At 34.6% G+C, this 26,017-nt stretch overlaps 5 protein-coding genes across 5 annotated transcripts; 2 read left to right on the forward strand and 3 right to left on the reverse strand.

Annotated features, from left to right (window-relative positions):
- Nucleotides 1–4: 4 nt before the first annotated feature.
- Nucleotides 5–5,081, reverse strand: LOC124441210 (RNA polymerase-associated protein RTF1 homolog). Its single transcript, XM_046991641.1, has 17 exons — nucleotides 4,550–5,081; nucleotides 4,255–4,362; nucleotides 4,001–4,118; nucleotides 3,338–3,827; nucleotides 3,069–3,149; nucleotides 2,910–3,000; nucleotides 2,711–2,793; nucleotides 2,548–2,635; nucleotides 2,380–2,487; nucleotides 2,016–2,093; nucleotides 1,595–1,716; nucleotides 1,446–1,503; nucleotides 1,289–1,363; nucleotides 1,074–1,166; nucleotides 859–888; nucleotides 646–769; nucleotides 5–410 (listed from the first exon to the last, which is right to left on the reverse strand). Exons 1-17 carry the CDS (start codon nucleotides 4,649–4,651, stop codon nucleotides 301–303), a joined length of 1,959 nt encoding a protein of 652 aa, XP_046847597.1. The 5' UTR covers nucleotides 4,652–5,081; the 3' UTR covers nucleotides 5–300.
- On the forward strand, nucleotides 5,015–8,662 carry LOC124441209 (zinc finger FYVE domain-containing protein 1-like). Its single transcript, XM_046991640.1, has 10 exons — nucleotides 5,015–5,222; nucleotides 5,296–5,815; nucleotides 5,893–6,107; nucleotides 6,253–6,350; nucleotides 6,441–6,549; nucleotides 6,886–6,983; nucleotides 7,054–7,171; nucleotides 7,284–7,448; nucleotides 7,524–7,747; nucleotides 7,814–8,662. Exons 1-10 carry the CDS (start codon nucleotides 5,076–5,078, stop codon nucleotides 8,157–8,159), a joined length of 2,040 nt encoding a protein of 679 aa, XP_046847596.1. The 5' UTR covers nucleotides 5,015–5,075; the 3' UTR covers nucleotides 8,160–8,662.
- A 76-nt stretch (nucleotides 8,663–8,738) lies between these two features.
- LOC124441217 lies at nucleotides 8,739–11,148 on the forward strand. Its single transcript, XM_046991648.1, has 2 exons — nucleotides 8,739–8,971; nucleotides 9,608–11,148. Exon 2 carries the CDS (start codon nucleotides 9,608–9,610, stop codon nucleotides 10,511–10,513), a length of 906 nt encoding a protein of 301 aa, XP_046847604.1. The 5' UTR covers nucleotides 8,739–8,971; the 3' UTR covers nucleotides 10,514–11,148.
- Nucleotides 10,770–12,796, reverse strand: LOC124441215 (tachykinin-like peptides receptor 99D). The gene is made up of 2 exons (XM_046991646.1): nucleotides 12,488–12,796; nucleotides 10,770–12,335 (listed from the first exon to the last, which is right to left on the reverse strand). Exon 2 carries the CDS (start codon nucleotides 12,291–12,293, stop codon nucleotides 11,121–11,123), a length of 1,173 nt encoding a protein of 390 aa, XP_046847602.1. The 5' UTR covers nucleotides 12,294–12,335; nucleotides 12,488–12,796; the 3' UTR covers nucleotides 10,770–11,120.
- Nucleotides 12,797–12,852: 56 nt separating this feature from the next.
- Nucleotides 12,853–21,825, reverse strand: LOC124441211 (poly(A) polymerase type 3-like). The gene is made up of 23 exons (XM_046991642.1): nucleotides 21,663–21,825; nucleotides 21,508–21,568; nucleotides 21,308–21,387; nucleotides 20,920–20,986; nucleotides 20,768–20,849; nucleotides 18,978–19,087; nucleotides 18,860–18,913; nucleotides 18,670–18,781; nucleotides 18,508–18,597; nucleotides 18,231–18,369; nucleotides 18,056–18,131; nucleotides 17,820–17,940; nucleotides 17,536–17,620; nucleotides 17,380–17,433; nucleotides 17,143–17,306; nucleotides 16,533–16,583; nucleotides 16,093–16,162; nucleotides 15,946–16,015; nucleotides 15,786–15,858; nucleotides 15,638–15,711; nucleotides 14,224–14,286; nucleotides 13,797–13,856; nucleotides 12,853–13,719 (listed from the first exon to the last, which is right to left on the reverse strand). Exons 1-23 carry the CDS (start codon nucleotides 21,668–21,670, stop codon nucleotides 13,630–13,632), a joined length of 1,854 nt encoding a protein of 617 aa, XP_046847598.1. The 5' UTR covers nucleotides 21,671–21,825; the 3' UTR covers nucleotides 12,853–13,629.
- Between the last annotated feature and the right edge of the window lie 4,192 nt (nucleotides 21,826–26,017).

A 26,017-nucleotide genomic window follows, 5' to 3' on the forward strand; every position in this document is an offset into this window, starting at 1 on the left:
GTAATATCAAGTAGATATTTAATGATTGCAAGAATATGGTAGAATTATTTACATGTGCAACAAGTACTTCCATCAAATCTACACAAGTTAAACAATAATATAAAAATCGCTTCATTGATGTAAGCTTTATCCTAATGCGATTATAATTCATTGTGAACTTCTTTACCTTCTACTGCTAGCAATGTTCTTTAACACCAAATGAATTCATGTATATTTTGATGTATAAATAACTGAGACCAATGACCGGTTACGGTTTATTTTTCATCAAGTTTGAGTTTTTCACGTTAAGAGAAGAAAAGCCTAAATCAAACCACGACGTTTTTTATAATCCTCTAAATTTAGAGATCTCCGAGGGACGTTAGGTTTGCTGTGGTTTGTTGCCTTTGGTGTAGCTGATGCAGGTCGATTATCTGCTTGAAAAAAAAAGAACACTAATTCAATAAAATAAGAGATAATTTGCTAAAATATGTCGAGTTTCAAAGACTATTGTTGAAGAATCTTCATAGTTTTTGAGGGAGGTGAGAAAAAGAAAGACAGGGATAGACACCCCCCCCCCTTGAGTTATCCTAAGCCTACCAAAGTAAGAAGTTCAAACCAATTTGTAAACAAACTTCATTGAAGTACTTAAGTACTCGTTTACTTCACCTGGCAATGGAAAATCAAGCTCAATTTTTACTTCAAAGTTATGTGCATTGAATAAATCCTCGTTATCAGTCGTTAAGGATGGTCGTCTGCTGTTTGGATCCTTTTTCGAGTCAGAATCTTCAATCTAAAATACATAATCAGCACCAAAATGTCGTTAATTGTATAAACAACATATATGGTATGCTCGAGATAAGAAAACATGACAAAACAAACCTGATCTCCAGCCATGGGTGTTTGACTGAGCTAAAATATAACGTACATCATAATAAAATTGAAGTTTAAATTAAAACGAATTGTTTAACTTCAAAGAGCCTTTGATGCCAATTGCTAAAGCCTTTCAAAACTACATTTCTAGAAAGTACCAGCATTGTAAATACAGTCGTTCTAATATGAATATTGAGATTTATCATGTACATATTCAGACTTACTCCAGGAATTTGCAATTGAACATTATCAGTTGCCGCTTCCTCTTGTAGACGACGAATTTGTTCAGGTGTAAATCCCGAAAGGCCTTTATTAATCTGAAGGAATTATAAACATAAAAAACCTCAGGCACAATAGGTAGTTGAGTTATTACTACGACGAAACAAAAAGATGAAGAATTTTAACTTCATAGCAAGATTATATATATTTGAGTTGTAACCTTTGCAACAAGTTGTGGTAGCGTCTTCCTCCTTGTGAAAGGATCGTCTTTTTTCTCTTCCGTCTTCGCCTCTTCCTGAAGATTAATTGGCATTAAAAAATGGTGAATAACTTTAAAATATATATCAACAATAGACATCATCAAAAACAAAGCTGACCACTATCGCTTTCTCGGCTTCTACAATGTTCTTTTTTCTGTTCCTTTCATTGATATAGCTGTAACACGCGAACAAATATATTTCATTCAACAAGTCAACTTTATTGAAATTGATATTTTATTTGCTAAGTAATAACTATTTTGACAAACCTGATTGCACTAAGACCTCTGCTTCTCATTTTATCTAACTCCTGCGCTCTTTCTTCGAGTTCCTCCAATTCATTTTGTAGTGTTTGAGATTCATCCAAGTTTCCTTGTTGTTCTGCGATTTCCTTTAAAGAAAATTTCTCACATTGCTAGTTGATTCAAGATCATTTGAATTGAAGCGAATAGTTTGAACTCGGTTGTATCGTTACGATGTAGATCGTCCAGGTTAGTGGAGTCCTGAGAAAGACTGTTGTTGATGAATAAAGTTTCTACAACACCAACACCAACAGTCCTTGTCAAGATTGCACTAGCCTGGACGATCAACATCTACAAACATTTGGATTACAATTTACTTTGCTAAAAAATTATAACCATATCATAAACTAATGATTTATCCTGAAAACTTCAATACCTACGTAGTTACCTTGGATCGAAGCAATTGGTTTTTCCTCATGGCGTAATTAAACGGTGATTTTCTGAACTTAGTTTTCTCGGCAACGATCTATAAAGTTGATGGCGCAAATCTTGGAAATATTACAAGCAATTTATGAAGAAAGATCGCGAAGCTTTGAATGTCTCATGTTTTATAGATGTTGACATATAACAATGAAAAAAATGTGATTATGTCAAGGGGGGAAGTACCTACTGATCTTATTCGTGTCCCTTTATAGATGACCATGTCAGGGGGGAGGTACCTACTGATCTTAATCATATCCCTTTACAGATGACCATGTCAGGGGGAGTATACTTACTGATTCCCTTCAAAGATGGTTCAAAAATTAACTTACTTTGTCAACATCATTATCCTGATAACTATAATTCTTGCTGTTTTGTAACTCCAGTTGTTTTTCTTCAATTTCTTCCAAGGTTGGGAGAGGAATATCATTGGTTTGCATCTATCAATATTAAAGTTAAATTAATGTTCCAAACATATAAACTCTACATTATTTCAGTACCTCTGAGACCCATCGAGTGAATTCTGTGTCCGTAAAACTCTGATTGGAAACAAACTCGAGACGAAACACTCTCTCCTGTTTACCATGCCTAAATGAAGTAAACTGAGCTACACTAAAATCATTTTACTCATAGTACAATTTCAGTAGTTCAACAAAGCCATACTTTAGTTTCAAGCCTTTGTTTGTTCTTGTATTACCCAGGTGGTAGACTTTTGCTGTCTCCACAACACCTAAGATTTGAGCAACCTGAGAAAAATAAAATATAGTGTGCAATTTCACCATTAAGAGCCATTTAGCAACCATGCTGTAACCATTTGTAACTCTGTATTAACCATTGTGGTCCTAGATTAAATCATACATACTCTATAAACTGATCGACCATCATTTTGACCAATGCCAATTCGTACAAAGCAACCTTTCACTAATGTCTCAAAAAATGGCATATGTACCCATCTAAATCAGATGAATGAATGATTAAAAATCAATACTTGTGCATATATTCAACAATCTTAAATGCATACTTTTCCATTTTGTGGCGTGATAAACGAATCTTTTCAACATCTTCCAAACTGCACATTTTCTCGTCACTATCCTCCAACATTCTAAAACAACAAAATATAACAAATGACCTATTGCTGCTTTGTTGATGAAAACAAGAGTGAAATACACCAATTTTACTTGTAAGCACATAATTTACAAGAAAAGTTAAACATTGCCCCTGTAACTTATGTAATAACATTTCTTTAAAAGCCATCAACAAGCCAACTATTGATGGCTTGTCAATACTTACTCTCCTTCACTTTCTTCCTCTGATGCAGCAGGTTGCTCCGCATTTTCATCTTGTTCATCTTCTGCATCATCATCAGAACTATAAACCTCATGTGTTCGCCATGGCTCTTTCTTCTCAAGCAAAGCCTTCTCCTTTTTCTCATGCCGTTTTTGTTTGAGTTCATTAAAAGCTTTTACTTTCTTCTCTTCCATTGCTTTCTTTCGTCCACTACGGTTAAAAGCAATTCCACCTACTACACCATCAATTGTTGTTTTCTCTTTCTCACGTTTACTCTTCTCTTTCTTTTTAGCAAGTTTGAGTTTTTGCTCAATTTCTTGTCGTTTCTTTATTGCTTCTCGACGCTCCAAACGATTAAATATCTCCTGCTCTCGTTCTTTCTCACTCATTTTGTCAAGCCTCTCTCGATCAGCTTCATCACCAATACAGTTCTCGTCCAAACCATCATCAAACTTATTATTTGCCTCAGATGCTAGAGAGCCAGAATCTGAATCTAAAACCAAAAAGTTTTGAAAAACATTATCTGGTTAATTTGGAAAATATTTTATATGACAGATGCTTGAAATAATAATTTTAATGAAACTAAAACAATCTTTACCATTACTGATAGCCATTTTTACACAAATCATATTTTAAAGACATCAAAATGAAAGTAGATAAACATACCATCATCAGACTCAGAACTAGAATCACTTGCTTCACCAGATTCCGAAGCTGGTTTCTTTGGCTTCTTTCCACCATTTTTCTTTGTTTTTACTTTTGTTGGTTTTTCGTCAATTGTCCACTGAAAATCAGAGGGTAGAAAACACTAAGTTATAAAACAGCTTAGTTTCTCTTCATTCATTTTGCTGTATATAAAAATATTCAAACAACTATTCATTGTTGCAGAGTAACACATTGTATAAATCTACAATAAAAACCTCATCATCACTGCCTTCTGATGATTCACTGTCAGATTCTGTGTTTTGCTTTGTTGGTGGAGATGATTCTTGCTGTGTACGAGCTCTTTTTGCAAGTGAAAGCAATTCCTTGATTGATTATTAAATATAAACAAGTTATTACTGCTGTCGATTCATGATTTGCAATGTTTTGAATTTATACATTTATATTATTTAATTTACAAAGCGATGGTAATTTCCTAAAGATACTTTTATTTACTAGATGACACATCCATGATGTATGTATGTTGTAAACACAACACGAAACACACTCTACCTCTTCTAAATTTTCTTCGCTGTCATCGTCGTCACTTTCAGATTCTACAACAACTCTTTTTCGCTTCTTTTTCGGCTCTGAATCCTTCTTCTTTGCAGACATTTTGAGCGAACAGCAAGGCAACCTTGTTTCTTAGGAAATGTAGCTTTGCCAGTGTGCTTCGCTTCTCGCAAAGCGTTATGGGAAAACATTACGTACTTTTTAAAATATGAACATATTCTTTGTGTTTTAAGTGAAAATATATGTGTTTGTAAAAATATCGAATATTAATTACATTTATAAAATGTCTATAACAAAATTTCGCTTCGGAAACAAAAAAAGATTAATATTTTGAGTTCTGGTACTTTTGGTTCTTCTCATGTTTTTATGTTCTAACATGGTGGACGTCGGTGCGCTAATCTCATTGGCTAAGACTTGCGATTCATTTCCGCTTTCTCATTACTTCATTTCGATGAATCAGGAGACTGGGGAATACCCTTCATGCTATATCAATTGTCAAAGAGTTTCGTTTTTAAATTTTTTTTCAATGGATTTGTTGAATCAAAGCATCAAAGAAAATGTTTTTCCTAACTCTAAGGACGACGAGATGATGACGAGAATTGATTCATCGTCTGCTATAAAAGACAAAAAACAAGGGATTTTGCTCATTGACATAAACGATGAACGAATACAGGTGTTTAACATACTTGTTTTACCTTTATTTGTGTGCTATCATTGAAATGGTAAAGTGTTCTCTAATTATTTAGCTTCAGAGCAAAGCTGATTTAGCTAGAAAGCTCGGATGTAAAGAGGACGAGATGATAAAAGTTGTATCTATCTTTGGTAACACTGGAGATGGCAAATCACACACTTTGAATCATGCATTTTTTCAAGGCGAAGAAGTTTTTGCAACTTCAACATCACAAACATCTTGCACAATTGGTGTTTGGGCAGCATATGATGAGCAAGATAGGTTGATGATAGTTGATACAGAAGGATTATTGAGTACTTCAAACAACTCCAACCAGCGTAAACGTTTGCTAATGAAAATACTAGCGATTTCAGATGTTATCATATATCGCTCAAAAGCGGAGAGACTTCATTCTGATATGTTTACTTTTCTTGCTGATGCTTCAAAGGCATATTTGAAGCACTTTTCACCAGAGCTGAAAGCAGCCATTGGTAGAGGGCAATTAAATTTACCCTTGTGTTCACTTGGGCCAGCTGTGGTTATTTTTCATGAAACTCATTACACTGACTTCCTTGGTGCTAAAAGCAGTAAACCTGGTAGTGTTGTAAAAACATTTTTTTCTCTTTTGAGCACTTCAAATGTCATTTTTAACCATTTTAAATTATTGCATTAGGAGAAAGCATCTCTGCTGATGAAATTCTAAGACAAAGATTTGAAGATGTTGGCCGCAATCCAGAGGCTTTCAGTTCCATAAAATATGTGGGCACGAAGACAAATCATAACTGTCCAACAGATTTTCAAGAATTACACAAGGCTGTAGTTGAACTGGCAAATGATAATTCTGTTCGATCAAGAAGATCACTTGCTGTTGTGTACAATGTTTTATGTGTAAGAAGTTATGTTGCAATAATGATTACAAACCTTTTTTCTTTCCAAATTCTAACACAGTAATATATAATCTACATAGACAAAAATTTTATCCATTTTCAAGATTTGTTAAAAAAACTCTTCAGTTTTGCATTTATTATTTTAGCATCTAAATGAAAAATTCAAAGGTGAAATAGAAAGTGTTGTTCCCGACACCTTTCCAGATTCCTATTTTACATGTTTGACACGCTGTCAATGCTGTCAGTAAGTGTTCAGTGGTGCTGAGCTTTGTGTTTTATGAAGTAAATATGTTACTTCATATATCATTTTATAGCAATTTTTCTTATATTATAGTGTACGATGTGAAGGAACAATGAACCACATTCAGGACGGGACACCACACCACTCAAAGAAGAGCTGTTTTTACAAAATGCAATATGATAACAAATATTACACATGTAAGGTAATTGATACTATGATATTACATACTTGTTACCAGGTCTTTTGAGAGAAACTCTGGGGTCAAAGGGTAAATTTCTCCATGGGATTTCATCATTTTAAATAAATGCAGTTGAGATGCATAAAGTACATCAAAGCAATGTAAGTTTTAGTAACAAACTTTAAACAAATAATATCAAAGTACCTCAGAAGTCAAACTAACGAGAATTGTTTGAAATTTCGGAGCTCGCACATTGGGAGGGAGGCTTCATGTTTGGTAGCCTGAGGCAATATACTCCTCCCTCTCAGTTTCCAAACTGTCGCTGTTTTTAATTGAATGTAAAGTTTTCTTTGTGTGTAGGCATGCCACCAACGTGGAAAGGAGAATCTTGTGATGAGCAAAACATATGCGTCATGTGATGATTCTCTTAGCGGATTGGCAAATTATGCTTGGTCAGGGTATGTCTATAAATGTATTTCAAACATTTTGAGGTAGAAAAAATGTACAATCACAGGTCTAATGTTGAAGGTATGTTATTGAGTGTCCAGAATGTGGCGTCATCTATAGAAGTCGTCAATATTGGTATGGAAATAACGATCCAGAAAAGACCGTCCTTCGAACACATATAAAACACGTTTGGCAAGGTGTAAGTAATTGACTGTGAAATATGAGTGACTTCTGTTGCTCTGCTCCCTACGAAGAGAGCAGTTGAACTAGTGAATCTGATTGAAATATTGACGTTTTTTTTTGAAATCAAGGAACATTTTGGTGGAGTCAATCATACAGGTCGTCGTGTAGTGGATGCTCTAAATTTTGTTAAACAAACCGTTGGCGCTGTGAGCCAAACTCCTACAACATTTGTTAAAGATCTTGTGTCAGATGCAATTGCACCTAAATACTGGGTACCCAACTCTGAAATCAAGGTGACCAACAAAGTTGCGGTTGTCAAGATTTCCCTGCAATGTCAACCAACTGACAAGAAAATTTATCTTCCTTAGGAATGTCACGCTTGTCGACATGTTTTTGCCGCATCTGAAAGTAAACATCATTGTCGTGCCTGTGGCCATGGTTTTTGTTACAATTGTTCTGACTTTAGTCGACCGGTGCCTGGTAGAGGATGGGGTAACGCACCTGTAAAGGTTTGCAAGAAGTGCTTTGACGACACACACGAGGAATGTCAAAGATCGGAGAATGATGAAAATTTGGTGATGAAGGATGCAAGGTAACATTCAAACTCATCAGTTTAATGTGTGATAATGACCTCATTAAATTGTATTTTAATACATAGCGCTTTGAATGACTGTCTTGATGAAGAAGATGAGAAAGATGATCTGCGCACACGCAAGTTTGGAGAGGTGATTCAATATTCCGCAAGTGCAATCGTACAGGTCATAGAACGTCCGTGCGAGTTGATAAAGGATGTTGTTCGTCCATCTTATTGGATAGCAGATATCGATATTGTATCTTGCGCGTGTTGCAAGTACACTTTTCAAAGGTTTGACTCGAAACATCATTGTCGCGCCTGCGGTCAAGGTGTTTGCGGTCAGTGCTCAACGAAAAAGCGCGCCGTTCCAAATCGCGGATGGGGGTACCCTGTGCGAGTTTGTGATACTTGTATAGCTATGTCAGTTTAAAGAACAAGTGTACAGTCGCACAATAAGACAAGTGCAGCAGGGCCAATTCGCTGTGCACCATGTGCTGTGTATAGTAAAGTAGACTACTGTGATACTGTCTTAGGTTAGCCATTTCACAATTCTAATTGATCAAAGAAGAAGACATTGATTGGCTGCCATTATGATAGAGTGGCATAAAACTTTCAATGGAGTGGCCCTGCTGTATATTCCTCATTCTATGGTACTCTTATGGCTAAAGCATATGAAATCTCCACGAGATTATTTTTGTTTTAATAAATAAGAAATATTTACGAGTCCCTGCATGTTCCTGGGAAATAACTTTATTCATTACGTCAATGTCCCTGCATGTTTATTCATTATAAAAATGTCCCTGCATGTTTCTGGGAAATGACTTTATTCATTAAGCCAAGAGTGCATATGTCACAACTTCTTTTTGTGCTCAATCCATTCTGCTACTTTATGATGAGAATGAAAAGCTTATTCAAAAAAGAAAAACAGTTAAATTGTGTATCTGTTATAATGTTTTATAAAATCGAGACTAAAACAGGATGAGGATGATTTAAGCTTCAATATTTTATGAGAAGATGGAAACAGATGTTTGGCGACGTTAATGAGACTTCTACGTGATCTTATTCAACGATAATTCGAGAAGAATAGGCAGCACTTGACACGCTATCGGTAAAGAATAAACCGACCTTTCAATAGTAAACACAAATCAATCCAACGCCATTTCTTCTTGAAGTGAAGAAGACAAGAAAAGAGGCATCTTTACGTTGAAGATAGGGCAGAAAAAAGAAATATAGAGTTTTAAGGTAACGCAATTTGCCACATTTATAGCAATGGATAGAGGTCAGCCATGAATTTGCTATTTGTCACAAAGAACACAGGTGCAAAAATTAGCCATCTATCACTCAATTGCACCATATCGACATGCTGAATAATTTTATTTGTTCCACATATCTTATATTCCGCTATTCCCTACAGTAAGTGGCAAATATTTCTAAAATCATCCATTGTGTTGTTTAGCAAACAAAAGACAACCTCCGAAGCTCTGACGTGTACTGAGATATTTTCTGGTTATTAATAGTAAATTAGCAAAATTACTTGAATGAAAATTACGTCGCATTCAAAGGAAATGTACGATAGTTTACAGTCACGAATGATTGCGGCGAATGTTTAACAAATTTCACCATATCTCCTAACAAAAATTTTATGCATTCATTGGTGTGCTGAGAAACTGAAAATTTACCTCAGATAAACATATGTTTTTATCATGAACTCGCCCACACGGAAAAACAAAAAAATAGCAAAAGACAAATCGATTCCGCTCCATCGTTTGCTTCTAAAGTTAATACAAAGCATAACAATGAAGCATCGATTCCTCTAGTACAAATAATATCTTCATTTTAAGTCACACATACAAAGTTCAAAAATTAAAAAAATTTTAGATGGATGGAGAGGATAAAATTTCTCCCGAGCCACATCCAGACTGGACCAACAGGACTACACAAAACATTTTGGGATGGACGTGGTACGCTCACATATATAGTTTTGCCGTCATTTTCATCATCATCGCTCTTATCTGTCTCCATATGATCATTTTCAAATCATGCTCAAATCAACATAAATGTTTCGTAAAATCCTTCATGCTATCCTCAATCACTATCCTTTGTACAACTCGAGCAGTGATGCTATTGTCTCATCCGTATTTTTCAAACGAAGACAGAAGTTTATGGCAGCGAATAGCAGGCTCTCTCAACTGGAGTCTGGGTTCTACCAGCTTTACGTCATCGTTGGGAACATTACTCTACATCATTGCAGTTTCAACGCGAATAACTTCAAAGCATAGTCAACCACAATTGGGTCGTTTTGTTTGTGGAGTTACCATCTCGAACTTTGCATTCTTCGTCACATCCGACTTGACAACAATTGTGTCAACGGACGTAGGAAGAATCATGAAAACTGTGTGTCAAATCACGTTTGCCTTTTGGGGGTTGTTGGTCTCGTTTGGCTTTGCTGTGTTGACATACAGATTAAGAAGAAACGGCAAAGCAACTTTCGAGCAACGAAAGAACAACGCAACGATGAAAAAACACGGGAAGAGGTTGAAAACACTAGTTGTTTTACTCGCAATTCTTTCCGGGATGGCAGCAGTAATCTTCATTCTAAGAATATCTAACGCCATTATTGGTGTCATCATGGATAAATTCATTGAAACTTACACATGGTTCATCATGCAGACGAGTATCAGGATCCTTGAAATAACGAGCGCAATTGTTATTCTCCTTGTTTTCCATAAAGACAGCAAAAAGGGAAAGAATTGTGCTGACGACGGAGATAGGACTAAGCATTGAAAGTTGAAGAAATAAGACAATGAAAGACCTCGGCATTTATGAGGAAGACAAGTTGGACAAAAGTGAAGTTATAGGTAAAAAAAGATCAAAGTTCACCAATTTGTTTCAGCGTTTAGCTTGAGAACATAGCACAGTGAGAAGTGAATAAAAAACGTAAGTTGAAGGAGAGAAAGAATAGTGAGATGAATTCGAGAACGTGTAGAGAGGTGCACCTGCATCTTGTTTGAGATTTCAGTTTTCATGTTAAAATCTTGTGTATTATCTCGTACAATTTATTTAATCCATGTACTTTATGTGTAAAGGTTACCTCAACCAATACAAAAATTAATTTAGCAAAGGCAATACATAAATTGATGGCTGGGATAACTATATACAATTATACACAATTCTCCACGTAGATCTAGTTTGCGTCGCTTAAATATATTATTGTGTAAATCAAAGATAATCATGTTAATATTTTTACATTGAGTAAAAAGTATGAATTACGTAGAAAGATGTAAATAGAGCATTTAATATCATAATTTTGCCGCCACCAAAGTGTGAAACGTTCTTCGGTAAAATAAATGTAATTGTAGCGCATTAGTAATTGTTATAAAGATGAGAAAAATTACAATATATGATCACGTGGAACACCACTATCTTGTACGTCATTCAATCCACTTGACACAACAGATAGGCGCCTCTCCGTATTCACAGAGCTAGAACTCCAATCCCTTTCTACATAACTAATCGTAGGCACTGAAGAAGTGAAACTAGCATTGTTTTCCTTTCTCCGCAATCCTAAAGAAAATTTGCTTAAGAAATTCTTATTCCAACAACGACAACATATCAACATTGTGATCGCCAATCCAACTTCCTTAAATCCTTCTCGAAATGGCTTTGACATGAATCCGAACAAAATTGGATTCACCACAGCGTTTGAAAAGGCAAGCATATGAACTGCAACTCGATATGAATTGATAGGACTCTTCTCATCCATAGTACCTGGAGAAGAATCCCGTATCTCAACAATTTCAAATGGAGTCCACTGAATGACGAAGAATACAATGACAACAAATAACATTCTCAAGATCTCCTTTCTCATACGAGACGTCATTGCTATGTCCACGGTAGAGTTGACTTCTAAACGGCTCTCAAGTTCACGTAGTTTTTTATGAGCCTTCCAATAAGTAACGGTCACCATCCCCAAAGGTAAAATATACAAAAGAAAAAAACAGGGTATAAAATACCCCCAAAAGAATGGTGCACGAGTTTTATCTGTAGTATGAAATTGAAAACAGACGATCTCGCCATCTATAGTCCGTTCCTCGCTAAGATACACATGTGGAATTACAATGAGAGCAGAAAACAACCAAATGAACAAAACGATTCGCGATTTGCACTTTTTGAAATAGTCGTATTTCATGGGATAACAAATGGCGACATATCTTTCAAGACTAATAGCAGATAAAGTTAAAATAGACGCTGCGTAGAAGAAATACAAGGAAGTTCGTTGCATTTTACAGCCGTAATCCCCAAATACATAGGTAGCCGAGAAAGTAGCAACGGCTTCGAACGGCGTCAGCAATGCAAGAAGTAGATCCGAAATAACAAGATTGATAAGAAAGGCATGTGTCAAAGTTCGAAGTTCCGGTTTGGTACGAAGTATCCACAATGCAAGCGAGTTACCAAATACTGCGAGCAAAAATAACAAAATATAAACAATAAGAGCGAGTACGTGTGACCAATACGGCAAACGATCTGTTTCTTTTTGCTCTTCAATTCCCGTAGTATTATTCATTGCGATATTTTGTAGTGATTTCTTCAAATTACAACTCAGAGACTGCAATGAGTATATTTGCCATTAAATAAACATAAAATAAAGTCGTTTGAAGTTTCAGGAATGTTATTTCGTAATTATAAAGCACAGGCATTCACACGTACAAGCCACAATCTATGATTAACAAAATGATGTCTAAACAAATCTTTCGCTACCTTCTTATTCACTTATCATAAACCAACTCTGTTTTAAAACGTCTTGCATGGCAATCTTCGAGTATCATCTTTCATTATTTTTGAACAAAGCGTTGCCTCAGTTGAAGCAGCACGAGATTCAAATGCCTTTCATTCTTTATGGCATACAATCCAACGCTCTTTCTTGAAATTAATGTGATGCACTTTGACTACATAGACATGAATATTGCCAGACTAAACAAACACGGTGAAGGGCAAAATGGTTTAATGACTGGTCACTATGCAACAAGAGAGGGTTCGCTTTGTGATGATATATTGGCTACGATATCCTTCGAAGAATAAAGAATGCTCGGAATTTTTTCCCTTCATTTAATTAAAAAAAAAAATTGAAGGCCTCAAAACAAAACTTTATTGCTTTCAATTATGTCGTAAAAATACACCTGAATAAATGAAATCATTCACAAAAAAGTTCAAAGTAAAGTTTCTATGATTGTACGTATATCTTCATATCAAGATTGTTTGAAATTGGATGGAATATATATCGTTGTAATCATACTAAACATACACCACTCACAAACTTTTAAAAGATGTTCGAAGAAAACAAACGTAGTCCTACAAAGAACTGCAAAAAAGGCAAAAACAAACTTCTCACTAAACGTCAATGAACATTGCATCAAGAAAGAAGTGTTGCAAGCATTGCCCTTTGATGAAAACAAAGATTTCATCAATATAAGTCCCAGAAGTTTGAAATATCCGACTTAGGCATCACACACGAGCATCGATCGTCATGAATTCACACAAAGAAAAACAGAACAAAAGAACACAAGGGAAGACCACAACCACGAAAAACAGTCATTTTAGCGAAACTCTTTCCAGAATCTCAGTCCATAATACTGCAAAGTCAACCGTAGCCTGAGAAAGGAGTTGAGAGCTTGTCGACATCTGCGTCATTACGACACAGTTGTTTCATAGTTCATAAAATCTCTAAACTTGAAATACAACAGGCAAGTGCATATAAAGATGCATCGATTGCGAGCTTACATGAGCACATTAGTAAGCTTTCCACAGTATGCATGACTCCATTTACAAACTATACAAATCCTACCGGTAAAATATCTTTTTATCGAAACAGGATGGTGACACAATGAATCAAATCCTTGGTCTTACTTCAACGTTAGTCTTATATCCGCCTTCTTTGCGGCTACAGTAGGTGTTTCAGGGGTATCACCACCATCAGATAACTCCGCTACAGCCTATATATAATATATTGGGATTATGGCGCCCATCGAGATGAAACAGTAATGTTTCATTCATGCATTAAATATACGACCTCTTGATTGGACGCTAGATGCTTCTTTTTATTTCCAATTATATCTTCTCCTGCAGATTCCTGAAAACATTACAATAAGGTTTTAATAACTGCAATCACTTTATAAAAAGCAACACTCGCGTATCCCTAAGACACAACAATAAACTTAAAATCACAGAATGGATGTGCCCAAAATTTGAATTCAATAATTTAACTACTCCTAAAAATTTCACACATGGACAAAAGAGTCAATTACGTCAATAAATTAAAATGGAGATAAGCGTGTCTGGAGGAAAAATTTGGTTTCAGCCAAAAATTGTTTAGCTAAGGGTAGACTATCAGGTTGTATAGTTAAATTCAATGATTCTGCAATACTCTGAGTCAAGTGTGAGGACTTAACCCTCCAAAAAAACTAGATCACAAATGACAACAATAGTTAAATACTTACATCCGTAGTCGATTCTCTTGAGCGTTTTAATCCTGTGGTCATTAAAACGCCGTTTGATTTATTCTAAAATGTCCATATAACACTATGATTATCCATGTAACACCATGATTATCCAGCTATTTCAACGTAATGATGCTATAAACGTCATCTCATGTTGGGATGACGTCATTTTTTTGTCTTCACTATAGATATCAGAATATTTTTGGTTTACGCTACAGCAGACGTAGCACCTTATGAGAAGTCAGGCAAAATGCATCGTGCAATCAAAAATTTTAAGTTTTTAGTTCATTTAATACAACGTTTTACATAAGTTCATTTTAAGTTTTAGCTACACAACGGTTGTTTTCATAACCACATATAGTTGTCATTCATAATTGCAAGTTTTCTTACGCACCCCAAAGAAAACATTCATATTCTCACTGTCTTGGACGTAGAGCTTTCTTATTTATAGATACGTACTACATTGCTACGTAGACCTTTCTTATTTATAGATACGTACTACATTGCTACGTAGAGCTTTCTTATTTATAGATACGTACTACATTGCTACGTAGACTTTTCTTATTTATAGATACGTACTACATTGCTACGTAGACTTTCTTATTTATAGATACGTACTACATTGCTACGTAGACCTTTCTTATTTATAGATACGTACTACATTGCTACGTAGACTTTTCATATTTATAGATACGTACTACATTGCTACGTAGACCTTTCATTTATAGATACGTACTACATTGCTACGTAGACTTTTCTTATTTATAGATACGTACTACATTGCTACGTAGACTTTTCATATTTATAGATACGTACTACATTGCTACGTAGACCTTTCTTATTTATAGATACGTACTACATTGCTACGTAGACTTTTCTTATTTATAGATACGTACTACATTGCTACGTAGACTTTCTTATTTATAGATACGTACTACATTGCTACGTAGACTTTTCTTATTTATAGATACGTACTACATTGCTACGTAGACTTTTCATATTTATAGATACGTACTACATTGCTACGTAGACCTTTCTTATTTATAGATACGTACTACATTGCTACGTAGACTTTCATATTTATAGATACGTACTACATTGCTACGTAGACTTTCATATTTATAGATACGTACTACATTGCTACGTAGAGCTTTCTTATTTATAGATACGTACTACATTGCTACGTAGAGCTTTCTTATTTATAGATACGTACTACATTGCTACGTAGAGCTTTCTTATTTATAGATACGTACTACATTGCTACGTAGAGCTTTCTTATTTATAGATACGTACTACATTGCTACGTAGAGCTTTCATATTTATAGATACGTACTACATTGCTACGTAGACCTTTCATATTTATAGATACGTACTACATTGCTGGATCAAATAAGACATTCATCAGCATACATACCTCACTTAATGAACCGTCTATAATATCATTATCCGGCATGTTGCGAGATATACCGTTGCTTGATGATCCATTACCTATAGTACATTGTGTAAAATAAACACCTTTTATCCATCTCTATCATTTAAAATACGCAAATGGCGTAAATTGCCTGTAGATTTGTGTTCATTATTCGTTTTTGTGTTTTCCTTCTCAACGTGAATGTTGGCGTTCTCCAAGGAATTCTAATGGAATAAAAACGATGTGGTTAGAAAATGACGATGTTTTAATCAAGAAAAGAAGGCAGGAAGTAACGAAAGAAATAATCTAACGTTCGCCAGCAAGGAACTTTTCTTTTTCGATTTTAAAACACTCGAAGGAAGGTAGTCGGACAATTGTTTTCTGCATGAAAGAGAAAAACTAGAGAATGAGATGACGGTAGATTAAAATTCAAGATAAAGTAATCATCGATGATTTACTTTTTGACGTATTTCACTTCAGTTTTCATTCCTTCTTTGAAAATTTCAGTTGAAACAGCACGAATGTGAACTGATGAAATAAAAAGAATATATAATGTATATGTGAGTACATGCAGGTACATAGGTATATGGCATACATATGTACTTACATCCTGTGTCTCCAAGCTATCACCATAGTAAAATGGTGACTCCTGCACTTGGGACACAGGATGTAAGTACATATGTATACATACGCTATACAAAACGATTAAATCAACAAAATGCTAAAAATTCACAATACCATATAGACAGAGTAAATGGTGAAAATAATAATTAGTTTTTTTTTGGAAGTTGATCTTTACACACCATTCCATCGTAGAAAAATCAATCACCGTCTGATAATACATATACCATAAACATTTTGTTGTGGACAACTTATACCGCAAGAGTTTAGAATGTACCTGTGTTTGTAAAATATTGAATGTCGTACGTAAGATCTAACGTCGCGTTCTCTACAACAGAAACAAAATTTATGAAATAAAACGCGTGCGTTGATTGGTTAATAGCTGAGTTTGCATTAATAGGTGCAAACCGATCTGAGCTCAATCGATTAAATCCATTAAAGAAAATTTGCAAATCAATCATCAATACAAGTTAGAGGAAAAATTAAAACATTTGTTTTTCATTTGTCTGTTTCGCATTATTGTTATTTCATAAAAGAAATAAAAGATGTTTTCCGTGAATAAATCAGCGTGTACAAACACTGTGAACATCTTGTACTTCTTAAATGACGAGGAAAATGAACAAAAGCTTCTTTCCCAATAATCGATACAACCGCCACAACAGTTATTGGACTTATAGAGGTGCAGCTAAGAAAATTACAATATTTTTGTCGACAGAAATAGGATTATTCCTAGATATTTTCTTTGCTTTGAAAATATTTCAAGCTACACCAGTAATTCTATGTGAATTTCTAAGAAAGTAATTACTATTTATTACTGAAATACTGGCTTCAAGGTTTGTCACACAACGATATTCATAAAATTATCTTCTTCATTCTTGACTGCTAACCTGTTTTTTCTAACGCCAATCCAACAAACCATCGACTTATGCAGATATTTTCTTCACAATTCAAAGGTGGATAATGTTTTGGATTAACATGAGCCAGTTCAACGTAAGGTTTATTCTCAAGTTGACTGACCAATAATCGTATTTTAGATTCAACCAAACCAACCCTAAAAAAGGCGCATCTGAAATTCGACAACAAAAATATTTGATGTGGGAGAAAAAAGAGCAGCATGTTATAACCATTGTATGTGATCTTCTTCAGAAGTGGATATAGCACTCAACACGATGTAATGTCTATAAAAATAATTGCATTACGACAAAAACTAAATGCAGTACGTGAAATACAATAGATGATTGAATTGTCCAAGTCAAAATCTACGTCATTCACAGGCTTACTTGTACTTAGTAAAAAAATTAGGCGGCGTGAATAGAGCATGCCAATCTGTTTTGCCAAGGTATATACGTTGAACGGTCTCCAAGCCTAGACAAAATATATTTGCTTAATGGAGCTGGGAAGGGCAAGAGAGACAGGGAAGGGGAAAAGGGTAAGAAAGACAGGAAGGGGGGAAAGGGAAGAAAGACAGGGAAGGGAGGAGGCGTGAATTGACATCACAATAAAACAAAAATATGAATATCTGTGTTGAAGTTATAAGTGATTCACTTGAGAAAAATATTATTACCATCTTCGAATTCACTTTGCATAATCTTCTTGGTGGATGGCGATACATTATATGTTGAGTTTTGTTGTGGATATGCAGGGGTAATGATGGGCATCAAGTGGTAGGCATCTGATGGAGTTATCTACAACATTTGTAACATTAATAAATTAAGTTATTTAAGTGAATAGACTGTTTGAATTGGTAGAAATAAACATAGCAATCTGACAGTTTCGATTCTTTTGGGAAATTAAACATACTCTAGGGTCCCAGACAGGGAATCCAAGTTTATTTTCTGTAGCTAGTTCTTTTAACAAAACAGGATTTGGCCATTTCCTGAAAAGATTGCGAGGAAAATTTCTTGTTCAATAACAATCATTACAAAGATCATTCATTTGCAGGAAAACTTAAAACATGAAGATAGATTAATCAAACCATTTTGAAAAAACCAAAAAGAGCTTTTCCACCAATGTTGAGGGTGCTGCATTAGGATAAAGTTGACAAGTTCTTGCTACCAACATGGCCCATGATACACCACCAAGAAAACCAAGAACATTTGAATAAACACCATGATCTAAACCATAATACATGGATGTTTTCAATTCCAACGTGAATTGCGGATTTACTTCCACTTTTGACATGGCAAAGTAAATACTTCCTTGTTCAAACATTTAATCAAAGAATGCAAAACTCCAGTTGAAACTTTACTTACTTTTAGCCCAGAGTTTGATGACCCTAAGTGTGAGCTTGAATGACTCGTGCTTTGGTACCAATCTAAGAATTTCATCTGTAACCCTGCAACCTGAGAGAGAAATTAAACTTTTAAAGTAATGGAGAAGTTAATGAATGTCAATGGATATTAATAATTGAATACCATTTAAACTTTTTACACATTTTGGGTCAAGATTCTTGAGAAGGCTTTCATCCAGTAAATCGAGATTATCAGGAACTTGAGGAAGTGCAAGTCTTGCAAACAACAAATCCATCTAAATATTCATGACTACTGTTTCAGGTACCATTACAAAACCATAGATCTTTCTTTCATAGAGTTCACAAGAACTTACTTCAATTCCACAAAATTCCATTTTGATAACAGGAACAAAAGCTTCCTTGATTGCCTAACACGATAATTGTTATCAATGACATGAAGTGATTTAGTCTTATTCAAAAAAAAAAAATCACCCTGAGTTCTTTGACTTCCTCATTTTCTTTGAGTATTTCATAAAAAGTATTGAAGAAATCATCTCTGTCAATATGTCGTGGAGCCACCAACAATGTATCTATGTCAGCACCTGCATTTACAAATTTCACATTTCATACAATGTTCAGTATGTTCAACATCACATTTCATATTTTGATTGGGAAACATTTCTGACTAACATTCAATATGCCAACTCTTACGTCAAGGAATCTGTAATATTAATTTGACTAATCCTTTGCTCTGCTGTCAAAAGGATTATGTCTTTAAATTGTTTACTTTTAAATTATGTCTTTAAATTGTGCATGTTTTAAGCATCACCTCCCAGTTCAGGGGTGATGTCATTTTCCTCTTTCTTTATAATATATAGAAATGAATTGTTGGTTTCATTAAAGCAGACGTGATAACTGATGAGAAGTTTCCTGAAATGCATCGTGTCATTAAATTTTACAGCTATCTTGAGAAATGCTTCACAGCTATCTTGAGAGATGTTTTAGAGCTATCTTCAAAGATGTTTCATAGCTATGTTGAGAGATGTTTTAGAGCTATCTTGAGAGATGTTTTAGAGCTATCTTGAGAGATGTTTCATAGCTATCTAGAGAGATGTTTTAGAGCTATCTTGAAAGATGTTTCATAGCTATGTTGAGAGATGTTTCATAGCTATCTTCAGAGATGTTTTAGAGCTATCTTGAAAGATGTTTCATAGCTATGATGAGAGATGTTTTAGAGCTATCTTGAGAGATGTTTTAGAGCTATCTTGAGAGATGCATAGCTATCTAGAGAGATGTTTTAGAGCTATATTGAAAGATGTTTCCTATCTTGAAAGATGTTTTAGAGCTATCTTGAAAGATGTCATATGTTGAGAGATGTTTAAAGCTATCTTGAGAGATGTTTTAGAGCATCTTCAAAGATATAGCTTTGAGAGATGTTTTAGAGCTATCTTGAAAGATGTTTTATAGCTATGTTGAGAGATGTTTTAGAGCTATCTTGAAAGATGTTTCATGGCTATGTTGAGAGATAGCTATCTTAATTAGAACTACACAATTCTCATTCACCAAAACAAACACTATTCAGAGTAATATTGAAGTTTGCAAATACAATCAAGTCTATGCTCAAATAATTATAGAAGACAATGCCCACTTAAATTAAATTCTTATACATATCAACCAACAGCAGAGATATGCGGGGGTGAAATGCAATTTTAAGAATTACACAATACACACCTCTGAGAAAACAAACACAATATATATCTACACTACATAAAATATTTATCATACAATGCCTTATACAATGCCCTAAAAGCAGTGTGCGAATTAGTTCAGAAAAAATGATGTGCAATTTTTTTTGACAAAAGTGTTTCTTTAGAGGCATAATCAACTCGATATTACGTTAATTTTTATATAGCGCTAATTGCTGAATTAATATTTCTAAACGTGAACAAATTCATATGATTTACGACAGTGTTTTTTGTTAAAACCGTTGATTTTTGCACATCGTTTGAAAAAGTGATGTGCAATTGATTTCATTTTAGCTAAAACGATGTGCAAATTGCACATTGCACACCGTTAATTCCACACTGCCTATGAGCAAACAATTAAACTCTGAACATGAATAAATAAGCATAGAAAACATAAACAATCAGACATATCAAAAATGTCGAACAGGCTACTCCTAAAAAGTCAATGTAGTCTGAGCTGTATTCTCATATTAATTACTCTGCACATATTAATACTGGTGTTGTCAAGAACATATCGAAATAAATTATACTACATACCTTTAGTATGAACACCCAATCGATAGGAACCAAAGGTGAAGATCTTTCCACCAACTTGGTCTATTAAATTTTCAGGAATATTCTAAACCAAATATTGAATGTGTTTTCATAAAAAATGCATGATACTAAATCAAGCCAAAAGGGACGCATACCTTTTCTCTACTTAATTGTTTTATCCATTCTTTTACAATCTGATTCAGTTTAGCCAAAACAACCATCCTTAAATAGAAGTGTTCATAAGACTTTGCTAAAGAACTCTTTGATGCTAATTGCATAAAAACTCAGTCGCTGATTAGATGAAAACTCATTGATGCTAATTAGATAACCATGTAAAAAATCAACCAGTTATTTTAATCAAGACCCCCCAGTAACAAAAATCCATTGTCCATTATATTCTCAGCCTTATGTAATATTTACTCAATACAATAACTTATTTCTACAAGACATAGCTGACAAAGACCTTTAACCTTTTCCAACAATATGTGTAATAAATTATGTGTACTATCCACACAAAAAAGCAAAAATGGCCATAACACCAACCTATGTTGAAGGTCTTCTTCACTCTCAAAGACACCATACTCTGTAAGCACATTTTTTAAATTTTTCGTTTGTTGTAAATCCTGTAAATGGAGATATTTTACGACTAAATGGATTGAATTTTGAATTTTAAACACCCAATGATTCTTTAATCTTTGATTAAGGTAGAAAGATTAGTCACTATAACTTTAAGGATTCAATACCTCGGGTTTTGGTTGTGTAAGACTTATTGCCGATGTAACGCCAATGGGTTTAGTCGTCAGTCTATCAAATTGTAATAAATTTACATAAGATTCACACGTCCAAATTTCTAGAAGTCAAATCATAACAAGATATATGAAGCCTTTGGCTTACTTACGTCGACATACTTGCATATAAAAAACATTAGAACCCTAAGAATTTAAACAAATTCAACTCCTCATTTCTACCGTCTGTGCCTTTAAAATACTAAAACATGGCGCCTTCTTCGTAAACCGGATTCGTGCCCAGCCTCCATGAACCGCGCACGATACTTATTCAAAAATGCTACTCTTTTGAAAGTAACTTCTACTTCAACAGAATATTCTAATCCCCAGAATTACCTCAAACATTATTCCCACTTTTTAGATCGTCTAAGATTTTTTGTGACTTCAAAGCAGGGCAGGATTAACCATATGGCAGAAGGGGCGTACGCCCACGAGCCTCCGTGCATTATTCAGTTCTAATACTTTTTGTCGCATCTTCTGATCAATCTGACGGTAAAGATGACACAACTAAAGATGACAACGATGTCACAACGTGGATTCATTGGAATTGTGCATGTATTTAGTCTCAAGATCTCGAACTGTTCTGGAGATCTGTCGTTTTCCAAACGTTCAAGGTTTGTATTCACAGATGGAGTATTGTGAAAAGACTACTCTAACAAAGTTATTTTATCGAGGAGGAATAACACAAGGACCAGCAGATAATGTGGCGGCTTCTCCGTGAGATTGAGGAAGGATTAGTTCCCGTTCCATTCACTAGTAGAAACTTTCGATTGTTTTATGTACTAACTGTATGTATGTCTAACTAAACATGAAAAAAAATGTGAACAATTTTCGTTTAGCTCAATAAATATAAATACAGACTTATTAGTTGCTATTTTTCTCTAATTTTTTGCCAATAGGGTATGATTCAAGTAAACGCGTTCCGACATTTTTGGTTTTCTATTATTGAATAGCATTGTCATAAAGAAAGTTATCCTTCTCGAAATATGTATTTTTCAATATAATGATAGTCATGCTTGAAAACTTCCACTCAAAGCTTCCACTTGAAAAAATGAAGATCGTGAAGATAAACAAGCATTAAAGTGACGAAGAATTTATAGCTACTGTCTTTTAATGTCATATACTTTGTATACATAGATGTCTACATCCGGAGAACAGTATCCAATGCTCAGCACAGCATCTTCTTGGACATCCTTTTATCTCTCCAAATCCCATGTCACACGGTTAAGAAGCAACATCACTTAAGATAAGCTTGACGCTGAAAAGGGTCAAGGGAGAAATCAAAATGGCTGTGATGATGGAGATGAGTATCCTGATTTGATGCCTATTTCTTTCGGTTACGTTGCGAGAAATTCAAGATTTTGGAATGAATTTGAGGTGTTGCAAATGCTTGGAAAAGAAGGCTTTGCTTCATTTGTCAAGGTAACTTGTAATTACATACATTGTTTAAATAGACGGTAATTCGGTCATGTGAAGGAAACTTTGTACGTGATTTGGAAATGCGTTATATACGCTTAGATACGTAATAAATCGGCCGGCTGTCTTTATCTATGCGATCAAAAGAATTCCTTTGAATCCGAAAAGTGTGCTATTTAATCGCACACTTACTCGGGAAGAGAAGTTACTTTCTAGATTGAATCATGAAAATATCGTAAGGTAAAAAGAAATCCACTATCAAAAATGAAACAAAATTTTATAACATAAGGGTTGAAAGCGAGGTTCAATTTAGACGAAACAATTTGCTCGGTTTGTTAAATATTATCTTTGTAGAAACTATTATAAAAAAAGTAGATAATCCCTTTTTTCCATGAAGCCCATGGATGCTTTCGTTCGTGATGAGAGAGTTATATTGTATAAGAAGGCTCTCGTTCATCACGAGAGAATTATGAGAATGTTACATTGTAAAAGGTAATAAGGGAAAAGCGTATAAACATGCTTAGAGTAGGCTTAAATTATCAGTCAAAAAGGCAGAAGTTGTTTGCAGTATCCTTGGATGTTCTAGTTTCTTTTATGAGAAGAATTCTTGTAAAGAAAAAAGACAAATTTTAAAAACAAAAAATCCAGTTTTCGGTCCATGCCTCCCGATACCCCGAGATAGTTGAGCACTAGAGCGTCGCATGTTAATTAAGGGAACCAGATAATTCTTGTTTGCCATGAAGCCCTTGGATGGTTTGCTCGGGATACATGAGAAACATCAAATGAGAGAGTTAAATCAGAAAGATATAAACCAATAAAAATTGTATAAAACATGTTGGAGGTTGTCTTAAATTATACGTGTTAGAAAAAGGCACAGTGTCAGAAGAAGTTAATAAACCATTTTTTTCATAAAATAAACCAAGAACGTTACTTGGTTTATTTTATGAGAAAAAATAAACAAAAAGATAAAATTCGAAAGCAAAAAACCCCGTTTTCGGTCCATGCTTCCCGATACCTTCTTAAGCGTAAGGCACTAGACGCCGCATGTTAACGTTTCGGTAGGAGATTTCGGCCCCTCCACGCTATCCCACTTGGGAGATGCAATAGCAAGCTTCCGCCCATCAGACCCCGAGATCACCTGCGATAGGCTTTGCTCGGGGTACGCAGGGAGAGTGCGGTCGCTACCGAAGTGTGGGCTCCTAAGCCACTGCATACTATATCGCACCCAGCTTCCACTGCTAGTTGACATCTACTATATGAAGTTTTAGCTTTATATATATATATATACATAAATTCTAAGGCTTAGGAAGTTGTGGTATTATTAAAGTCACTACTGCGCATGCCCAGATTATTTCTTTGATAATTTGCGACTAAGTGAGCTAATTGCCACAAATGTAGCGCAAGTACATAAGTTAGTCGTTACCATGACTATGAACAATTAGTCGAGTGGACTGCGCATGCTCGAGCGCATGCGCACATCATTTCTCTATTAAAGTGTTTCTAAGTTTGCTATTCACTTCAAAATCGGTGCTAGTAGATGCAGTTGGTCGTTGCCATGACCATGAATTTGTGCAGCTGGTTAAGTCGACTGCCTATGCTCTAGCAGACTGCGCACGCGCACATGATTTCTCTATTAAATTGTTATGAAGCATGCCATTTGCATCAAAATCGGTGCTAGTAGATGCAGTTAGTCGTTGCCATTGTGAACTTAAAAAATTGTTAAGTCCGACTGCGCATGCTCAAGCTGACTGCGTACGCTTAAGCAGACTGCGCATGCGCAGATGATATATCTGAAAATTTGTGACTGAGGGAGCTAATTACTCTATATAAATTGTATATGTTTCTGCCATGCTGTTTGTCTTCTTAAGCTTGTTAAATACAAACAATATAAAAAAAAACAATATTCCATCGTTCATAATGATCATATAATGATTTAAACACTATTTCAGACTAAATTTCAGCCAAGTTCAAAATGATCATGTTTATCATAACAACCATAACCATAATAACCCTAATGTTCATCCATGAAAAATCTCTCATGATTATTTTCCATTGCTGTGTAAAAATATGAAAACAGACTTTACAGCAGACTCAAAAAACAAAACAGCATAAATTTTATCGCTTGTGAAAAATAGGTACGCAATAAGTAGATAGGTAAGCACACGTTCTCGTCTTCTAGTTAGCAGTTTCTTAAAACTCATTAAAAGATAAGCATAAAATGTCAGAAAAAAGAGAAAATTTTTTTCATTGCATTTCATCTTTCACTAAAGATAACCATAAAATGTCAGAAAAAAGAGAAACTTTCTTTCATTGCATTTTATCTTCCACTAAAGATAAGCATAAAATGTCAGAAAAAAGAGAAACTTTCTTTCATTGCATTTTATCTTCCACTAAAGATAAGCATAAAATGTCAGAAAAAAGAGAAACTTTCTTTCATTACATTTTATCTTCCACTAAAGATAAGCATAAAATGTCAGAAAAAAGAGAAACTTTCTTTCATTGCATTTTATCTTTCACTAAAGATAAGCATAAAATGTTAGAAAAAAGAGAAACTTTCTTTCATTGCATTTTATCTTTCACTAAAGATAAGCATAAAATGTCAGAAAAAAGAGAAACTTTCTTTCATTGCATTTTATCTTTCACTAAAGATAAGCATAAAATGTCAGAAAAAAGAGAAACTTTCTTTCATTGCATTTTATCTTTCTAATAGATAGAAGTTGTATCAAAGGGGGAAATATCACGACAATATTTTGAATTTGAAGTGTCAATACGTGATGTGTGTGCATAAATAATTGACAACAGGAAACCCACAAAATATAAATATTTTTCTCAACTCATATGCATCCTTAATTGACAACAGTAATATCTTATGACGTAAGCTTTCCCTCAACTCATAAGGAACTTTAAGCATATCAAAGTTAAGATCATCATCACTTCCTCAAAAATATGTCCCCCCTCCCTCCCATACAATTTCAGAAACTACTGCACAATGTAGAATGAATAGACACCCTAATTGAGGTTACTTAGTAACCATATTGAATGATCATGGAAA

Source organism: Xenia sp. Carnegie-2017, unplaced genomic scaffold, assembly GCF_021976095.1.
Source record: "Xenia sp. Carnegie-2017 unplaced genomic scaffold, XeniaSp_v1 HiC_scaffold_20, whole genome shotgun sequence".
NCBI classification, from domain to species: Eukaryota; Metazoa; Cnidaria; class Anthozoa; order Malacalcyonacea; family Xeniidae; genus Xenia; species Xenia sp. Carnegie-2017.

Bases quoted from the DNA above. Each gene is read 5' to 3' on its own strand.
- LOC124441209 (XM_046991640.1), top strand. From the start codon at position 5,076: ATGGATTTGTTGAATCAAAGCATCAAAGAAAATGTTTTTCCTAACTCT. The intron at 6,108-6,252 runs GTAAGAAGTTAT...TTATTATTTTAG, and splicing joins TTGTGTACAATGTTTTATGT to CATCTAAATGAAAAATTCAA. The intron at 7,449-7,523 runs GTGACCAACAAA...TATCTTCCTTAG, and splicing joins TACCCAACTCTGAAATCAAG to GAATGTCACGCTTGTCGACA.
- LOC124441210 (XM_046991641.1), bottom strand. From the start codon at position 4,651: ATGTCTGCAAAGAAGAAGGATTCAGAGCCGAAAAAGAAGCGAAAAAGA. The intron at 1,364-1,445 runs GTCAGCTTTGTT...ATTAATCTTCAG, and splicing joins AAGCCGAGAAAGCGATAGTG to GAAGAGGCGAAGACGGAAGA. The intron at 770-858 runs GTTTGTTTTGTC...TATGTATTTTAG, and splicing joins CACCCATGGCTGGAGATCAG to ATTGAAGATTCTGACTCGAA.
- LOC124441217 (XM_046991648.1), top strand. From the start codon at position 9,608: ATGGATGGAGAGGATAAAATTTCTCCCGAGCCACATCCAGACTGGACC.
- LOC124441211 (XM_046991642.1), bottom strand. The intron at 19,088-20,767 runs GTATGTAGTATA...TTGTAAATGCAG, and splicing joins ATTGGGTGTTCATACTAAAG to GTGCTGACATAGATACATTG. The intron at 15,859-15,945 runs GTTAGATTATTT...TTATTCCATTAG, and splicing joins AAAGTTCCTTGCTGGCGAAC to AATTCCTTGGAGAACGCCAA.
- LOC124441215 (XM_046991646.1), bottom strand. From the start codon at position 12,293: ATGAATAATACTACGGGAATTGAAGAGCAAAAAGAAACAGATCGTTTG.